Source organism: Hyla sarda, chromosome 1 (assembly GCF_029499605.1).
Source record: "Hyla sarda isolate aHylSar1 chromosome 1, aHylSar1.hap1, whole genome shotgun sequence".
Lineage (NCBI taxonomy): Eukaryota > Metazoa > Chordata > Amphibia > Anura > Hylidae > Hyla > Hyla sarda.
In genome coordinates, this window is record NC_079189.1 from 569120710 (window position 1) to 569141514 (window position 20805).

At 42.5% G+C, this 20805-nt stretch overlaps 1 protein-coding gene across 1 annotated transcript; it reads left to right on the forward strand.

The window, feature by feature from the left end:
• The first annotated feature begins 589 nt into the window (after positions 1-589).
• Positions 590-18898, forward strand: SIGLEC15 (sialic acid binding Ig like lectin 15). The gene is made up of 6 exons (XM_056524201.1): positions 590-734; positions 1810-1914; positions 4995-5378; positions 6513-6884; positions 12223-12256; positions 18709-18898. Exons 1-6 carry the CDS (start codon positions 590-592, stop codon positions 18755-18757), a joined length of 1089 nt encoding a protein of 362 aa, XP_056380176.1. The 3' UTR covers positions 18758-18898.
• The last annotated feature ends 1907 nt before the right edge of the window (positions 18899-20805 follow it).

Here is a 20805-nt window from a genome sequence, read left to right on the forward strand (position 1 = left end):
TTATATTCTTGTACATAGGAGCAGTATTTTAGTAGTTATATTCTTGTATATAGGAGGCAGTATTATAGTAGTTATATTCTTGTATATAGGAGCAGTATTATAGTAGTTATATTCTTGTATATAGGAGGCAGTATTATAGTAGTTATATTCTTGTATATAGGAGCAATATTATAGTAGTTATATTCTTGTACATAGGAGCAGTATTTTAGTAGTTATATTCTACGCACAGACGCTTGTAGGTAGGACTAGCTCATCAGTGGAAAACTGGTTGCGCGTGCGTATCACGCTTCTTCCGACCCTACCTGTTCCGTAGTGCATCACCCTTAAGAACACACCTCCGGGTGACGTACACGGAACAGGTGCGGACAACCTCGAGTCCCTGAAAGAGTAAATCATTACATACGCCTCTATGCTCACTGTTCATGTGTTCAATAAAACGCGGTGCACCTTTTTTAGTTTTTACGGAATACACATGTTCCCTAAATCTTGTGTTTAAGGTGCGTTTTGTGCTGCCGATGTAGAATCTCCCACATGAACAGATCATGGCATACACAACCCACTGGGTTCTACAAGTGATCAGAGTGTTGACATGTATGATTTCACCACCAATAAGGGTACTTTTGCCAACTTTCATATTGGGACACCAAATACATGTACCACACTTGTGGTTCCCTGTGGGGCCCGATCTTGTGAGCCAGTCGATAGTTTTAGGGTTAGAACAGAAGTTACTACTGGTGACTATGTCTCTAAGATTTTTACAACGCTTGAACGTGATGAGAGGTCTATCATGTACTAGTTTTCCTAGTTCGGTGTCGTTTTTTATCAAGGACCAGTTATTGTGTACTGCACTTTTTAGGATTTTCTCAAGGGGACTGAATTTAAAGGGGCACTCCGGTGCTTAAACATCTTATCCCCTATCCAAAGGATAGGGGATAAGATGCCTGATCGCGGGAGTCCCGCAGCTGGGACCCCCAGGATCATGCACGCGGCACCCCGTTTGTAATCAGTCCCCGGAGCGTGTTCGCTCCGGGTCTGATTATGGTCGACCGCAGGGCAGGCGGCGTGTGACGTCACGCCTCCGCCCCCGTGTGATGTCACGCTCCGCCCCTCAATGCAAGCCTACTATCTCGCCCCCTCCCGTCGGCTTGCATTGAGGGGCGGAGCGTGACGTCACATGGGGCGGAGGCGTGACGTCACACGCCACCGGCCCTGCGGTCGCCGGTAATCAGTCCCGGAGCGAACACGCTCCGGGGACTGATTACAAAGGGGGAGCCGCGTGCATGATCCCGGTGGTCCCCAGCTGCGGGACTCCCGCGATCAGGCATCTTATCCCCTATCCTTTGGATAGGGGATAAGATGTTTAAGCACCGGAGAACCCCTTTAAAGGAAAAGGAAAACCTAGGTACTATGTTAACTGAGGATTTTTCTTTTGCTTTTTTTCTCCTGTTAGATACGAGAAGGTTATTTCTATCCTGTGCTGTGGCTCTGTTTAGAGCTGTATTTATAATATCTACAGGATAGCCCTGTGCCAATAATCTCTGCTTCAGTTCTTCAGCCTGTACAAAAAACTTTTCATCTGTGTCATTGATGCGTCTAAGACGCAGGAATTGCCCGTATGGTAAAGCGTTTTGTGTGTGTTGGGGATGATAGCTTGAGAACTGAAACAAAGAATTGGAGGCTGTCGGCTTTCTATAACCTGATGTGCGGAGTTCACCTCCTTCTGCCTCAATGAGTACATCTAAGAATTCCATTTTTTTGGCATCAACTTTGTGGGTAAATCTGAGGCTCATTTTGTTTTTTTCGTTAAAGAATTCCACAAACTCCCTGAAGCTCGCCGCGGTGCCATCACAAGCGATGAACATGTCATCGACGAATCTGAGATAGCACTGGACAAACTTCAGGAAGGGATTGGCCGTGAACACATATTTTTGTTCGAATGAAGCGACATACAGATTTGCAAATGTGCAAGCCATGGGGGTGCCCATAGCCACCCCCCCCCCCGATTTGCCTGTACCACACTTCATCGAATAGGAATGCATTGTTCTTTAGCACAAATGCCAGGGACTCTCAGATCAACTGAATCACATTTTCTGATTTACCGGAGTGTGTCAAAATTTCCCTGATGCAATCCACACCTTTTTCTTGTGGAATGCTCGTATACAAATTTTCTATGTCTATGGAGCTGAGGCCGGCAGGTTTTTGAGGCCTAGCGTGTCTTTGAAAGTCGCGTAGCACCGTCCTGTTAGTCCGGCATCCATGAGAGCAGCAACCCAAGAGCGATAATTGGATGCAGTTCCCTTATATGGGCAGGGGCTGGACTACTGCTAATTGGTCCAAACGGATGTCAATCACCATTACAGAGATTTGTGGGTAACACGTGACCAAAGGACCTCCAAAGGTCCTGCATCATACAATAGAGGTTACTAGCATGGTCACATGACCGAAGGTCCTGCGACGCTAAACAAGGTAAGCACTATACATTACTATAGAATATATCTAATTATTAAATATATACATATATATTATTATTAGAGATAGACTTGAGGAGAGGCGACTAGGGGCTGTCCCACCTGAGGAACCCTACCTGAACGCAGTCACTCTGACTTTGGGGGCCTCTACACTAGATACGGTATGCAATACTGTACCGGGACACCACATTGCAACACTTGCAATTTTTACATGGGCTATTCCCTTTTGGAGTAGACAAAGTAAGCCAATTCTCTTTTTTCTTTTGAGCTTGACGCTTTACATTTTTAATCGTGTCACCTATGGTTTTTGTTTGCCAAAAGGTGATAATTGTTTTTTCTTTTACAAACTCATGTAATTCAGGATCATGTTCAAAGATGAACCAATTATTAAAAAATACCTTTTTTTTATTATATCATTCATACACATGCAAAAGAAAAAACACATCTTTTATTTTCTCGTTTTCTATATGTTTTTCTCAACAACTCATTTCTGGGTTTTTTCTCTATTTTTGTTAGTGCTTTGTTAATACATTTCTAAGGATAGCCACGTTCGGATAGTCTACTACACAGATCTTGCAGTTGATGTTTAAATATTTCAGATTTGCTATTGACTCGTTTTAGTCTTAACATCTGGCTATAAGGGATGTTATCCTTCACATATTTTAAATGGGAGCTCTCATAATGTAATAATGAGTGGCTCAGGTAGTGCCGCTCATCCAGGATGGCACATCAATGCGAGCTATGGCAAGAAGGTTTGCTGCGTCTGTCAGCGTAGTGTCCAGAGCATGGAGGCGCTACCAGGAGACAGGTCCGTACATCAGGAGTAGTGTTGCTCGCGAATATTCGCAATTCGAATTTTATTCGCGAATATCGCATATTCGCGAATATTCGCGAATATAGCGCTATATATTCGTAATTACGAATATTTTTTTTTCACAGTACACATCACAGTGATCATCCCTCTCTGCTTCCAGCTTATGTGGTGTAAGAAGGCTCTAATACTACTGTGTGAGACTGGTGTGCGAATTTTCGCATATGCGAAAATTTGCATATGCTACTTTTCGCATATTCGAATTTGCACTTATGCTATTTTTTGTATATGCGAATTTTCATATATGCAAATTTTCGCACACGCGAATATACGCATATGCGAAAATAAAACGAGAATATTACGAATATGCGAATATTCGCGAATATGACGAATATTCGTCCATATATTTGCGAATATTCGCGAATTCGAATATGGCCTATGCCGCTCAACACTAATCAGGAGGCTGTAGGAGACAACAACCCAGCAGCAGGACCGCTACCTCCGCCTTTGTGAAAGGAGGAGCACTGCCAGAGCCCTGCAAAATGACCTCCAGCAGGCCACAAATGTTCATGTGTCCACTGAAATGGTCAGAAACAGACTCCATGAGGGTGGTATGAGGGCCCGATATCCACAGGTGGGGGTTGTGCTTACAACCCGACACCGTTCAGGACGTTTGGCATTGTCAGAGTACACCAACATTGTCAAATTCGCCACTGGAGCCTTGTGCTCTTCACAGATGAAAGCAGGTTCACACTGAGCACATGTGACAGATGTGACAGAGTCTGGAGATGCTGCAGAGAACGTTCTGCTGCCTGCAACATCCTCCAGCATGACCGGTTTGGTGGTGGGTCAGTAATGGTGTGGGGTGGCATTTCTTTGGGGGGCCGCACAGCCCTCCATGTGCTTGCCAGAGGTAGCCTGACTGCCATTAGGTACCGAGATGAGATCCTCAGACCACTTGTGAGACCATATGCTATATGCAGTTGGCCCTAGGTTCCTCCTAATGCAAGACAATGCTAGACCTCATGTGGCTGGAGTGTGTCAGCAGTTCCTGACAAGAGGAAGGCATTGATGCTATGGACTGGCCCGTCCGTTCCCCAGACCTGAATCCGATTGAGGACATCTGGGACATCATGTCTCACTCAATCCACCAACGCCACGTTGCACCACAGACTTTCCAGGAGTTGGCGGATGCTTTAGTCCAGGTCTGGGAGGACATTCCTCAGGAGACCATCCGCCACCTCATCAGGAGCATGCCCAGGCATTGTAGGGAGGTCATACCGGCACATGGAGGCCACATATACTACTGAGCCTCATTTTGACTTATTTTAAGGACATTACATCAAAGTTGGATCAGCCTGTAGTGTGTTTTTCCACTTTTGAGTGTGACTCCATATCCAGACCTCCATGGGGTGATAAATTTGATTTCCATTGATAATGTTTGTGTGATTCTGTTGTCAGCACATTCAACTATGTAAAGACGAAAGTATTTCATACGATTAGTTCATTCATTCAGATCTAGGATGTGTTATCTTAGTGTTCCCCTTATTTTTTTGAGCAGTGTATATAGGAGGTAGTATTATAGTAGTTATATTTTAGTACCCCTTTCAGGACCTCTCTTTCTTAGCAAAGACATAACAAAGGCCTGCTAGAGAGGTCTACAATCTGAAATGAGTTTTGTTTTTGTACTTTTAATTTTTTTTGCTTTATTACAGGTGTGGGTGAAAATACTTGGTCTCTACAAGTCTCAAAAGATGTTACAGGCGAGATAGGTAAAGCGGTCTCTTTGCCTTGTTTGTTCAGTCACCCTCACAAGAGCCATGACAGTGGGCTGACAGTCATATGGAGAATCAAACATCCTTACAATGGCACAGTGGTTTTCAAGTGTGTCAGTGAAAGCAGCAGCGACCCTTGTAAAACTACCATCAACTACATGAGCAAGTTCCACCTAATCGGGAACCTTCGTAACAACAACATTTCCATCAGCATCGAGAACCTAACATGGGAGGATAGTAATAGATATTACTGCAGGGTGGAGCTATCCAGAGATAGACATGACAAATACGAAACAAAATCTGGGACGTGGCTGCATTTGTCCGGTAAGATGTTCTCATTCTCCAATGACACTTTCTCATGAATTTTAAAAGGAGTACTCCAGTGTAAAAAAAAAAAAATTCCAAATCAACTGGTGTCAGAAAATTATACAGATTTGTAAATTACTTCTATTTAAAAAACGTAATCCTTCCAGTACTTTTCAGCTGCTGTATACTACAGAGGAAGTTGTGTAGTTATTTCCAGTGTTCTTTGCTGACACCTCTGCCCGTGTCAGGAACTAATCCTCATAGCAAACCTCTACTTCTCTGGACAGTTCCTCACACGGACAGAGGTGTCAGCAGAGAGCACTGTGGTCAGACTGGAAATAACTACACAACTTCCTCTGGAGCATACAGCAGCTGATAAGTACTGTAATGATTAAGATTTTTATATAGAAGTAATTTACAAATCTGTATTACTTTCTGACATCAGTTGATTTAAAAACATTTGTTTTGCACCGGAGTACCCCTTTAAGTATTATGTATTTCAAGTATTAAGGGTATTATGGCTTGATATATTGGAGACACTACAGTGGTAGTACCTGTAAAACTTTGACTTGTAAACAGCAGTAACGATTGTTTCACAAAGTAAGGCATCACAGTAAATACAATGCTTGAGAAGATAAATTAATGGGGGTCTGTCAGCAATTTGGAGCCATCAAGACTTTTGGCAGCCCTATATAGAGGTTGGGGAGGGGAGTGCAATGATACCAGAACGAGACAGACGCTATATAATCTACAGGCTACTGTCCTTTTAAGTGTCCAGAAGGCAGGCTCTCCTGTTAAGGTGCCCCTCACTCTGTATCTGGAGTTCCATGACCCCTCCTCTCAACAACAAAGTCACAGCTTCAGTAATGTCCTGACTGGATACGAAAACTGTCGTCAATCATTGCTGAGAGGAGGGGCCAGAGAACTCTGTGCACTGAACAAGGAAAGCCCACCCACAGGACACTTCCCATGGTGGCCACAAGGACATTAAACAAGATTTGTCTTGGTCTTACAACTTGCATGACGACAGGAGCAGATACAATTCCAATAACCCTGTATAGGGTTGTCTCCTGTCTAGAAGGTTTAATGTTGACTGTCTTTAAGCTTATTGCTGTTGATCATAAATTAAATAAATAATATATCTATTTCCAGCCCCTCCAAGGATTGTTAATCTCTCAGTTGCATTTGACAACGCTCGGGGATACCACGCGTTTTGCACAGCTGAAGGAGAGCCAGTACCGTCACTGATCTGGACCGACCCTCTGAACAATCATGAGTATCCAATTCTTCCCAGTCCAATCCTGAAGCATCAGCGGACCTCAGAACTACACCACCTGAGATATGATGGGAAGTACACGTGTGTCGCCACAAACAGTCATGGAAAAGTGGAAGGAGCGGTGTATTTCTTTAAATTTACAGCAGGGGGCAGCAGCAAAATGGGATACATTATACTATGTGCTGCACTGGGAGCTAAAATTCTACTTCTGTTCCTGATGTTTGCAGTGGTCACCTATTACAGCAGAGGTAAGTGTCTGGGGTCAAAATCAGGAATCTGGAGGAGATTTGGGAAATTTGGGCTGGGCTACAACATCAGGGATCTCATTTGAGGTCTTAATTTATTTGGGTCTGGTCTGAGATCTGAGTTTTGGGGTCTGGGTTCTGAATTTTGAGGTTTGGGTTTAAAATTGGTATTATTGAGATGGAAACACAGACTCTGCATTAAAGTTTTTTTTTTTTTTTATAAACAGATTTGTAAATTACTTCTATTTATAAATCTTAATCCTTCCAGTACTTATCAGCTGCTCTATACTACTGAGGAAGTTCTATTCTTTTTGCATTTCTTTTCTGTCTCACCACAGTGCTCTCTGCTGACACCTCTGTCCAAGTCAGGAACTGTCCAGAGCAGGATAGGTTTGCTATGGGGATTTGCTCCTGCTGTGGACAGTTCCTGACATGGACAGACGTGTCAGCAGAGAGCACTGTGGTCAGACTGAAAAGAAATTCAAAAAGAAAAGAACTTCCTCTTGAGCATACAGCAGCTGATAAATACTGGAAGGATTGAGATTTTTTTTTTTTTTTTATAGAAGTAATTTGCAAACCTGTTTAACTTTCTGGCACCAGTTGATTTATAAAAATGTTTTCCACTGCAGTACCCCCTTTAAATTCTAAACAGATTATCTGATCCCACATGAAACTGAGCTGGATTATGGTGTCTTTATTAATTTATGCAGTGTGGTCTGGGGTCTGTATTAGAAATGGTGGTCTTGTCAGATGTCTGTGTTAGTATAGGCGGCCTGGTCTGGTGTCTGTATTAGTTTAAGGGGTCTGGTCCGGGGTCTGTATTAGTCATAGGGATTTTGTCTGATGTTTGTGTTAGTATAGCCAGTCTGGTCTGGTGTCTGTTTTAGTTTAGGGGGTCTGGTCTGTGGTCTGCATTAGTTATGGGGGTTATATCTATTCCTTTCTTAGTATAGCCAGTCTGTTTTGTGGTCTGTGTATGTTTAGGGGGTCTGGTCTGGGGTCTGCATTAGTTATGGGGGTTCATATCTGTGCCTGTGTTAGTATAGCCAGTCTGGTCTGGTGTCTGTTTTAGTTTAGGGGGTCTGGTCTGTGGTCTGCATTAGTTATGGGGGTTATATCTATGCCTGTGTTAGTATAGCCAGTCTGGTTTGTGGTCTGTATATGTTTAGGGGGTTTCTATTAGTTACAGGGATCTTGGCTGGTGCATGTGTTAGAAAAAGTGATCTGGTCTGGGGTCTGTATTTATTTAGAGGGTCTGTATTTGTTTCTTGAGTCTGGTCTAAGAGTCTTATCTACTATTGAGCAGCATTATTTGTCTGCAGAATCTCAGTATTCTAGATGCAGTATTCCAGTTCTGCTTTATTTCACCATAAAGCAGACAGAGCATTTCTGCAAGGAAACTTTCCGCACCATTTCCTTAGTGTGATCATACCCAATTGTATGATGTTGAATAAAAGCTAAAACAAGTGGTTTATATAGCTCCTAAAATGAGAGTTGGGGGTTAGAAGAGGGCTTTATCCATTTTATCTTGTTATATACAGTATGTATTGTTTCACGGTTGCTCCAGAACAGTGTTTTCCAAACAGTGTGCCTCTAGCTGTTGCAAGACTACAACTTCCAGCATGCCCGGACAGCCGTTGGCTGTCCGAGCATGTTGGAAGTTGTAGTCTTGCAACAGCTGGAGGAACATTGTTGGACCTCTTGGACCTGTCTGCAGCTTTTGACACTGTGGATCACCAACTCCTCCTCAGTAGTCTCTGCTCCATCGGTCTCAAGGACTCTGCTCTCGCCTGGTTTTCCTCCTATCTCTCTGGCCGCTTCTTTACCGTCTCGTTTTCTGGCTCTACTTCTTCTCCTCTTCCCCTTGCTTTCGGGGGTTCCCCAGGGATCAGTCCTAGGTCCTCTACTCTTTTCACTCTACACATCCCCCATTGGAAAAACAATCAGTAGATTTGGTTTCCAGTACCACCTCTATGCTGATGACACCCAACTCTATACCTCTTCCTCCAACATCACCCCTGCACACCTACAGAATACCAGTGACTGTCTCTCTGCCGTCTCAGACAGCACCCCTGCACTCCTACAGAATACCAGTGACTGTCTCTCTGCCGTCTCAGACATCATGTCCTCCTTATATCTGAAACTAAATCTTTCTAAAACAGAATTTCTTGTTTTTTCTCCATCAACTGATACTGTACCTAACCCTGACATTTCCATATCGGTATGTGGTACTACCATAACTCCTGGGCAGCAGGCTCGCTGTCTTGGAGTTATACTTGACTCTGATCTGTCTTTCACTCCCCATATTCAGTCTCTTTCACGTTCTTGTCCCCTGCATCTCAAAAACATTTCCAGAATCTGCCCGTTTCTCACTACTGAAACTGCTAAAACTCTCATTATTGCTTTGATTCACTCCCGCCTCGACTACTGTAACTCTTTACTAATAGGCCTTCCTTTCTCCAAACTCTCTCCTCTTCAGTCCATCCTTAATGCCGCAGCCAGACTCCTCTTCCTCTCCAGCCGCTACATCGACGCCTCCTCCCTGTGCCAGTCACTACACTGGTTACCAATTCAGTCCAGAATACAGTACAAAATCCTCAGTCTCACACACAAAGCTCTCCACAATGCTGCACCTCCCTACATCTCCTCTCACATCTCCGTCTACCATCCTACACGTTCTCTCCGATCTGCTAATGACCTCACACTAACATCTTCTATAATCCAAACTTCTCACTCCCGTCTCCAAGACTTCACACGTGCTGCACCGGTTCTCTGGAATGCTATCCCTCAATCCCTCAGACTCAACAACAACATCCATAGTTTCAAACGTGGCCTAAAAACACATCTCTTCAGACAGGCCTAGAACAGTCTCTAATTGGCCTCAACATATCCCCAACATAACCTCAACATATACTCAACATATCCTCAACATATCCCCAACATATGCCCAAAATATGCCCAACATATACTCAACATATCCTCAACATAACCCCAACATATCCCCAACATATCCTCAACATATACTCAACATATCCCCAACATATCCCCAACATATGCCCAAAATATGCCCAACATATGCCCAACATATGCCCAACATATGCCCAACATATCCCCAACATATCCTCAACATATCCTCAACATATCCTCAACATATCCCCAACATATCCTCAACATATCCCCAACATATGCCCAACATATCCCCAACATATCCTCAACATATCCTCAACATATCCCCAACATATCCCCAACATATGCCCAACATATCCTCAACATATGCCCAACACATCCTCAACATATCCTCAATATATCCCCAACATATGCCCAACACATCCTCAACATATCCCCAACATATCCCCAACATATCCCCAACATATTCCCAACATATCCTTAATATATCCCCAACATATCCTCAATATATCCCCATACCTCTTGTTTGAATAGTTATTGTGTAATTTTATGTCTGATACTTGTCTTGGTTTGTACCCCATAATTGTAAGCGCTGCGGAATCTGTAGGCGCTATATAAATAAATTAATAAAAAATTGTTTGGAAACCATGCTTTAGACTGAAGGCAAGCTTATCACACTGGTTGTCTGTTGTTGCTGACATCTAGTGGCCAGTATGAGAAATGCATTCAGAAAACAAATGGTATTTTCATTCTCCCCCCTTTCTGGGGTATTAGTCTATCGTTCCTGTGTTTTGGTTGTGCCCATTGTGACATAATGCCTTTCAGTGCCTGTAGACTGCCCATTGGAGACAGTGTTTTTTCGGCATTTTTTCACTACTAATGTAAGTTCACTAAGGCCTACTCCGATCCCGAACACTGGATAACACAGAGTTCAGTGGATTTCTGCTGACTGTTCAAATCTGCAATTCAATCTGTATTTACTTATCTTCATATGGAGTTGAGTGTGGACTACCAGAATCCATACCATACTACCAGAATCCATACCATACTACCAGAATCCATACCATACTACCAGAATCCATACCATACTACCAGAATCCATACCATACTATCAGAATCTATACCATACTACATATACTCACCTCTCCTTATTCCTGCAGCCTTGTCCTCCCCAGCTTTGCTGCACAATGTCCTGAGGCTGCAGGGACAAGGGGAGGCCAGTATCTGCAGGGACTTGTCTTGGGTCTGTATTAGTTTAGGCATTGTGGTCAGGGGTCTGTATCAGTTATCGGGGTCTTACCTGGTGCTTGTGTAAGCATAGGCAGTCCAGTATTGGGTCTGTATGAGTTATAGAGGACTTGTATGGTGCCTGTGTTAGTATAGATGGTCTGGGGTCTGTATTTATGGGAGTCTTGTCTGGTGCCTGTGTTAAAGTAAAGGAGGTCTGGTGTCTTTATTTGTTCAAGGGTCTAGTCTGGGCTCTATATTAATTATAGGGGTCTTGTCTAGTGCCTGTATTAGTATAGATAGTCTGATCTGGAGTCTGTATTTATTTTCCAGGGTCTGTCTGGTCTGGGGTCTGTATTAGTTGAGGCAGTATAGTCAGGGGTCTGTAATAGATATGGGGATCTTCCCTGGTATCTCTGTTAGTATAGCCGTTTTGGGGTCTGCATTAGTTATGTGGGTCTTGTCTGGTGCCTGTGTTAGTATTTTGGGTCTGGTCGGGGATCGGTATTCGTTATGGGGGTCCCTTTTGGTGCCTGTTTTTGTACAGGCGGTCTGGTCTGGAGTCTGTATTTGCTTCTGGAGTCTGGTGCCTATGTTAGTATAGGGGGCATGGTCTAGGGTCTGTGTTAGTTATAGGGGTCTCGTCTGGTGCCTGTATTAGTATAGATGGTCTGCTCTGGGGTCTGTATTTATTTAGAGGGTCTGGTCTGGGGTCAGTATTAGTTGAAGCAGTGTAGTCAAGGGTCTGTAATAGTTAGGAGGATCTTTTCTGGTGTCTCTGTTAGTATAGGCATTTTGGGGTCCGTATTAGTTATAGGGGTCTTGTCTGGTGCCTGTGTTAGTATAGGGGGTCTGGTCTGGGGTCTGTATTAGTAATGGGGGTCTTGTCTGGTGCCTGTGTTAGTATAGGGGGTCTGGTCTGGGGTCTGTATTAGTTATGGGGGTCTTGTCTGGGGTCTATATTTGCTTTGTGAGTCTGGTAACTGATCTACTATTGAGCTGCATTAGTTGTCTGTAGAATCTCTGTATTTCAGTTGTAGCAGAAATGGGTTTGTCATTTGGTTCATTTTATGACTTTGTGGTTTTTCATACAACTGCAGGTTATTCTATAGCGTCATCTTCTACACTACAAATGAATCTCTGCTACATTTGCACATCAGGACTCAAAATACTGAACCTTTCTCTTCTAATTTTTTCCCTCCTAAAGCCGATAACACAAAGTCTTTTACGGACCTTTCTCGGTAAGTCACATTTTTTAAAGAATTATTTAAAGAAAATTAATTCCTGAACTAAGCACAAAAGTCATAATACAATCCATATAACAACCAGTGTAGCCAAATACTGTGATTGTACAAAGGTGGAGCTGAGTATGTCACTAGTTTAGCAGTATGCTGGAGTGGCATGAAAATTCACTGAAAATGGAGAAAACAGGCTTTTCTTCTCTAAGGGTACGTTCACACGCGCGGATTTTCGCAGCGTATTTAGCTGCGGATCCGCTGGTGAAGGCCCCGCTCTATGCTGGCTTTACATGTGCCTGCTCGTAGTGGCAATACACCGCTACCAGCAGACACAGTGCAGCGATGTGTGTGGCGTACTCGCACATCACGGCCGCTCTCCCTACTCTGGGCTAGGCAGAGAGCCCCCGCGATGTGCGAGTATACTGCAACTCGCACATCGCAGTGTGCCTGCTGGTAGTGGCATATTGCCGCTACGAGCAGGCACATGTAAAGCCAGCATAGAGCGGGCCTTCACCAGCGGATCTGCAGCGTAAAATATGCAGAAAATCCGCACGTGTGAACGTACCCTAAAGCCCAAAAATAGGAGTAGGATGTTGAAGGTGGAAAGGGAACCTTCCATGCTAAATACATTCCTTCCCACTAAGGGTAGGTTCACACTGCAGAATTTCCGCCTGCAATTCCACTTACTAAAATGTACTGTATAGTGTATGGGTTTCCGTTCACAAATTCACAATTTGAAATTTGTGAAGTGGAATTTGTGAACGGAAAATCCACTTGAACATTTCCTCCTGAAGAATGGCATTGCGCATTCTTCAGGCGGAAATACTCGGGGAACACATTGCAGTCTATTGGATACTGCAGTGTCCGTGCGGTCCTAGCACCAACTGATTCAGTCTGAGCACTGGCCGAACTCTGAATCTCCAGGCACAAAGTTTCTGCCCGGAGATTCGGCAGTGTGAACCTAGACTAACAGCTGGTTAGGCTACTTAGAAGCCCCTGATTTACGTTTGTGAGGAGAAGGCTTGGTCTCCTGAGAAAGGGCTTCCAGTGTAAGACAAGGGCTAGGCCGGGGCTGCAGATATGAGGGAGTAACCTCTAAGGTTGTCACACTTCAAACAACTTATCATTATGTCGCCATGTGTTTTTACATGTGACTGTATACATTAGTGAAAGAACGCCTGTTCAGTTCTGTCCTCCTTAAATACAGGATCATGTGCATCGATGCCTCCTTTGGTGCTGTAATAGACGTAATTTACAAATCTGTTTAACTTTCTGGCACCAGTTGATTTTTTTCCAATCAACTGGTGCCAGAAAGTTAAACAGATTTGTAAATTACGACTATTAAAAAATCTTAATCCTTCCAGTACTTATCAGCTGCTGTATACTACAAAGGAAGTTGTATAGTTCTTTCCAGTCTGATCAGAGTGCTCTCTGCTGACATGGGCAGAGGTGCCAGTAGAGAGCACTGTAGTCAGACAGAAAGAACAACGTAACTTCCTGTGGAGCATACAGCAGCTGATAAGTACTTTCTGGAGCCAGTTGATGTGAAAAAAAAATTGTTTTCCACCAGAGTACCCCTTTAAAGTGTACCTGTTGTCAACAAAAACTTTTTATATAATGTAGATACTACCATTACATGTATATTTGTAATATACATTGATTAGAAAATATGTATATTTTTGTCCCTGCAGCTATTGTCTGTGTGTCTCTATGAGGAGTCAAAATACAAGAAGTTAGGGTGGACAAGCAGGGCTCTGTGCAGTGAGGACAAGTAGGGCTCTATACACTGAGGACAAGCAGGGCTCTGTACACTGAGGACAAGCAGGGCTCTGTGCACTGATAACAAGCAGTGCTCTGTGCAGTGAGGACAAGCAGGGCTCTGTACACTGAGGACAAGCAGGGCTCTGTACACTGAGGACAAGCAGGGCTCTGCACACTGAGGACAAGCCAGGCTCTGTGCACTGAGGACAAGCAGGGCTCTGTACAGTGAGGACAAGCAGGGCTCTGTGCAGTGAGGACAAGCAGGGCTCTGTACACTGAGGACAAGCAGGGCTCTGTACACTGAGGAAAAGCAGGGCTCTGTGCACTGAGGACAAGCAGGGCTCTGTACACTGAGGACAAGCAGGGCTCTGTACACTGAAGACAAGCAGGGCTCTGTGCACTGAGGACAAGCAGGGCTCTGTGCACTGAGGACAAGCAGGGCTCTGTACACTGAGGACAAGCGGGGCTCTGTACTCTGAGGACAAGCGGGGCTCTGTACTCTGAGGACAAGCGGGGCTCTGGACACTGAGGACAAGCAGGGCTCTGTACACAGAGGACAAGCAGGGCTCTGGACACTGAGGACAAGCAGGGCTCTGTACACTGAGGACAAGCAGGGCCCTGAACACTGAGGACAAGCAGGGCTCTGTACACTGAGGACAAGCAGGGCTCTGTACACTGAGGACAAGAAGGGCTCTGTACACTGAGGACAAGCAGGGCTCTGTACACTGAGGACAAGCAGGGCTCTTTACTTTGAGGGCAAGCGGGGCTCTGTACACTGAGGACAAGCAGGGCTCTGTACAGTGAGGCAAGCAGCACTCTGTACACTGAGGACAAGCAGGGCTCTGTAAACTGAGGACAAGCAGGGCTCTGTACACTGAGGACAAGCAGGGCTCTGTACACTGAGGACAAGCGGGGCTCTGTACACTGAGGACAAGCAGGGCTCTGTACACTGAGGACAAGCGGGGCTCTGTGCACTGAGGACAAGCGGGGCTCTGTACACTGAGGACAAGCAGGGCTCTGTACACTGAGGACGGGCAGGACTCTGTACACTGAGGACAAGCAGGGCTCTGTATACTGAGGACGGGCAGGACTCTGTACACTGAGGACAAGCAGGGCTCTGTACACTGAGGACAAGCAGGGCACTATACATTGAGGACAAGCAGGGCACTGTACACTGAGGACAAACAGGGCTCTGTACACTGAGGACAAGCAGGGCTCTGTACACTGAGGACAAGCGGGGCTCTGTACACTGAGGACAAGCAGGGCTCTGTACACTGAGGACAAGCGGGGCTCTGTACACTGAGGACAAACAGGGCTCTGTACACTGAGGACAAGCAGGGCTTTGTGCAGTGAGGCTCTGTGACATGCTCCTGGCTCAAACTCGAGGATGATTGACAAGCCAGGAGCCTGCACAGAGCCCTGCTTGTACTGCCCTCACTTCCTGTATTTGGACTCCTCACATAGACATACACATGCAATAGCTGCATTTTGTCACCCAAAAATATACACATTTTTTCATTTTCATATTTATTTGCAAATATACATTCATGTATAATGTTATCTAAATTATATAAAAAGTTTTTGTTGGCAACAGGTGCACTTTAAAGGAAAACTGTCACTAAACTTTTCCTCCCCATGTGCATTACCTTACATTTATCAGTGTTGAACCTCATCTGCCACTTCCCAGCCCAAACCTCCAACCTATCCAGATCCATTTGTAACAGTGCACTGTCCTCTATAGTGTTTACCGCTTTACAGAGTTTAGTATCTTCTGCAAAGATTGCTACTTTACTATTCAACCCCTCTACAAGGTCATTAATAAATATATTAAGTAGAATAGGACCGAAGACTGACCCCTGTGGTACCCCACTAGTAACAGTCACCCAATCAGAATAAGTACCATTAATAACCACCCTCTGTTTCCTATCACTGAGCCAGTTACTTACCCACTTACTTTATGTGGCACCATATCAAATGCTTTGGAAAAATCCAGACATACGACATCCAGCGATTGCCCGCTGATCAATATGCTGCCTAAGTCCAGCTGTTCGCCCGTTATCTTTATTATTCCTGGTATGCAAATGATCTTCTAACTGGCACGGGCGAGGTCACTGCCTTCATCTGGCACTGTGACGTCAGCGCTGCTCATTCGCAGCCCGGCTTAAGAATATTTGTCCCCTCCCTCCGCCCCCTCTCCTCCCCGCTCTGTACAGGACTCCATTGTGCTGAGGCCGCTTCCGGGTGTACACAGAAAGTGGCACATGCGCAGTGGAGTCCTGTACAGAGCGGGGAGAAGAGGGAGAGGCGATGGGAGGGCACATCACAGTGCCAGATGGAGGCATGTAACCCTGCCTGTGCCAGTTAGAAGATCATTTGCCTATCAGGTATAATGAAGATAACGGGCGAACGGCTGGACAGTATATGGTATGCAGCATATTGATCAGCGTCCCCCGCACTACCAGCCAGTACCTCTGGTTAGTTTGGGGGGAGTTTAGTGACAGTTACTATCCATTAACACCCCTAAGTCTCTTTAGTGACATTCTTACTCGCTCTTTATTATATGTTGCTAAAAATGAAAAATTTCTACTAAATTTGCACCCTTACCCATCCTGTCCTAAACTTCAGTCATGGTGCTAGCTCTGGCATTATATATGAATGTTATTAAGGCACTGTTCACTAGATGGCAATGTCATGTGTATACCCTATGGCAGTATTATTTCACTGTACTGTATGGAGGCATTTTTTCACTGTACTGTATGGCGGTATTATTTTGCTGTGCTGAATGGAAGTATTATTAAGCTGTATTGTCTGTCAGTAATTAGCTGTACTATATATCAGTAATTAGCTGTTCTGTATGGTGGTAGGATTTAGCTGTACTAGATTACTTTATTATTTAGCTGTGCTCTATGGAGGTATTACTTTATTGCACTGTATGGCTGTATTTGGCTGTACTGTATGGAAGTATTTAGCTTCTACTGTATGGCAGTATTATTTAGCTGTGCTGTATGGTAGTATTATTCGTCTGTACTGTATGGTAGTATTATTCGGCTGTTCTATATGGTGGTATTATTACCTGTACTGTATGGCAGTATTATTTAGCTATAATGTATGTCAGTATTATTTAGCTGCAATGTATGGTAGTATTATTCAACAGCACTGCATGGAGACATTATTAAGCTGTATTGTATGGCAGTATTATAGTATTATTAAGCTGTACTGTGTGGTGGTATTCTTTAGCTCTACTGTATGCCAGTATTATTTAGCTGGTATGGTGGTATTATTTAACTCTACTGGATTACTTTACTATATAGCAGTGCTGTATAGAGGTATTACTTTGTTGTACTGTATGGCAGTATGTAGCTGTACTGTATGGTAGTATCATTAAGCTGTACTGTATGGCAGATTCATTTTGCTGTACTTTATGGTTGTATTATATAGCTGTCCTTTATGGCAATATTATTTAGCTTTACTGTATGTCAGTATTATTTAGCTGTATTGCATGACAGTATTATTTAACAGTACTGCATGGAGCTATTATTTATCTGTATTTTATAGCAGCATGATTTAGCTGTACTGTATGGCAGTAATATTTAACTGTACTGTATGGCAGTATTATTTAGCGGGTATGACTGTATTTAGCTGTACTGTATGGCTGTATTATTTAGCTGGTATGGCTGTATTTAGCTGTACTGTATGGCAGTAATATTTAGCTATACTGTATGGCAGTATTATTTAGCTGGTATGGCTGTATTTAGCTGTACTGTATGGCTGTATTATTTAGCTGCACTGTATGGCAGTATTATTTACCCTAATTGCATGGCAGCATTATTCAGCTGTACTGTATGGCAGCATTATTTTGCTATACTCTATGGTGACATTAATTGGCTGTATTGTATGGCAGTATTATTTAATTTTGCTGTATGGCGGCATTATTTGGCTGCATTGTATGGCAGTATTATTTAACATTACTGCATGGCGTCATTATTTAGCTGTATTTTATGACAGTATTATTTAGCTGTACTGTATGGCAGTATTATTTAGCTGGTATGGCTGTATTTAGCTGTTCTGTATTGCAGTATTATTTAGCTGGTATGGCTGTATTAAGCTGTACTGTATGGCAGTATTATTTAGCTGGTATGGCTGTATTTAGCTGTACTGTATTGCAGTATTTTGCTATACTGTATGCTGGTATTATTTAGCTGTACTGTATGGCAGTATTATTTAGTTTTGCTGTATGACAGCATTTTTTAACTGCACTGTATGGCAGTATTATTTAGCTATACTGCATGGCAGTAATATTTAGCTGCACTGTATGGAAGTATTATTTATCTGTACTGAGTGGCAGTATTATTTAGCTATACTGCATGGCAGTAATATTTATCTGTACTGTATGGAAGTATTATTTATCTGTACTGAGTGGCAGTATTATTTAGCTATACTGCATGGCAGTAATATTTAGCTGTACTGTATGGAAGTATTATTTAGCTGAACTGAGTGGCAGTATTATGTAGCTGTACTGTATGTCAGTATTATTTAGCTGTAAAGAAAAGTAGAATATTTTCTGAGGGGTCTCTATGAAATGTATTTGTTCATGACATTGGAGATACAATATACAGACAAATAAATGTTACATTATAACAGATGCTGTTCCTGCTCATAGGACAATATTACAAGTAATGCTACTTGTCTTGTAGGAATACACAGGAATCCACATACGAAAATTATAACCAGGGATCTGGGTGACGTCTATCAATCAAGAGTACTAGGAGTAAGAACTCCGACTGCCCGGGTCTGGACACAGATTACAGTATTTTATATAAAGTCGACAACTTTCCCTCAATCCAATTTTTTTTCCTAACACTTCCAATTTAATGTTATTTTCCTCTGTTCATTGATAAAATAAAAAATATTAACATAAAAAAAAAACGTCATGAGAAAAATATGTATTATTTATGTTAAAGTTGCAGTATGGTGCACAAACACCACAAACCCTTACCATAACGCACTTGATCCATAGGTAACATATCTCTATCTGAGCCACTTTGTATATAAAAATCACTATATGACCTGTCCCATAAACAACAAGAACATATTGAACACTAATACACATAATAAAGATGCAATATGATCTATAATACTGTATATACCAGTGTTTTCCAACCAGTGTGCCTCCAGCTGTTGCAAAACTACAACTCCCAGCATGCCCGGACAGCCAAAGGCTGTCCGGGCATGCTGGGAATTGTAGTTTTGCAACAGCAGGAGGCACCCTGGTTGGGAAACACTGGTATATACTATAATTATAAGAACTATACTAAGATTAAAAGTTAATCCCTATCAACAGGATAGGTGATAACTATCTGGTAGGTGTGGGTCTGACATCTGGGACAGCCGCCCCTCCCCCAACACCAATTAGATTTTTTTGTCACCTATCTTGGTCATATCTTTTAACTATGGCATAAACCTTTTGAACCATTTTCGACCAATTTGAACTTACAAATGCCACATCTCATTTGTCCACTAGATGGCAGCAGAGATTAATTAATAAAAATAAAGAATAAAATTACATCTTGTAAAATTAATTAGTGAAAACAATACAACATATATATTTTTTTATTGGACTAACAGAATTCTTTTAGTCCAATAAAAAAGGCATTACAAGAAACTGCAACATATTTTGATTTGCATCTGCATCACTGGAATAATATGACTACTCAAATTGACTACATTATATATATATATATATATATATATATATATATATATATATATATATATATATATAGGGTTAAAGAAGGTTTAACAAGCAAGATTTTAATTTATTAAATTTATTAAGGATCCAGCTAGTTTTGGCCTTAAAGAGGAAGTGTACATAATTAAACAGTGTACTTCCCCTTTAAGCCTTAATTACTAAAATAAAGTCACACGGGAACTTGTGACATCATAGGGGAAGTGATGACATCCATTCTGTCATTTTTTTTTTTTTTTTTACCTTTCACACTTTTGTTTTTTCCTCCTCCCCTTCTAAAAATCCTACCCCTTTCAATTTTCCACCTACAGACCTAAATGAGGGCTTGTTTTTTGCGCCACCAATCGTACTTTATAAGGACATCACTTATTTTATCTCATAATCTACAGTGAAACAAAAAAAAAAATTATTTGTGGGGAAAAATAAAAAAAAACACAATTTTGTAACTTTTGGGGGCTTCTGTTATTCCGCAGTGCAATTGTTGGTAAAAATGAGACATATTCTTTATTCTGAGGTCCATACTATTATAACGATACCCAAATTATATAGGTTTTGTGTTATTTTACTACTTTAAAAAAATTTTTTACTTTTTTTAACCAAAATGAGTATGCTTAAAATTGCCCTCTTGACCCCAACAACTCTTTTATTTGTCCGTATATGGGGATGTGTGAGGGCTCATTTTTTGCACAGTGATCTGTAGTTTTTCTCGGTAACATTTTTTTTGTTGTAATGGGACATACAGCAAATACATATGCTGATAAAAAAAAAAAGTCCCATCAAAACAACAATAGTATCAATAAAAACTACAGATCTTGGCACAAAAAAAGGCCCCTAAACAGCTCGGAATGTGAAAAAAGTTAGTTAGTGGTCAAAAATGTATAATTTTTTAAAAGTACCATTGAATAAACTATATATACTGGGTATCATTGTCATCATATGGACTTACAATAAAGATAATGGGGAAGATTTATCAAAACCTGTGTAGAGGAAGAGTGGTGCAGTTGCCCATAGCAACCAATCAGATCGCTTCTTTCCTTTTTTAAAG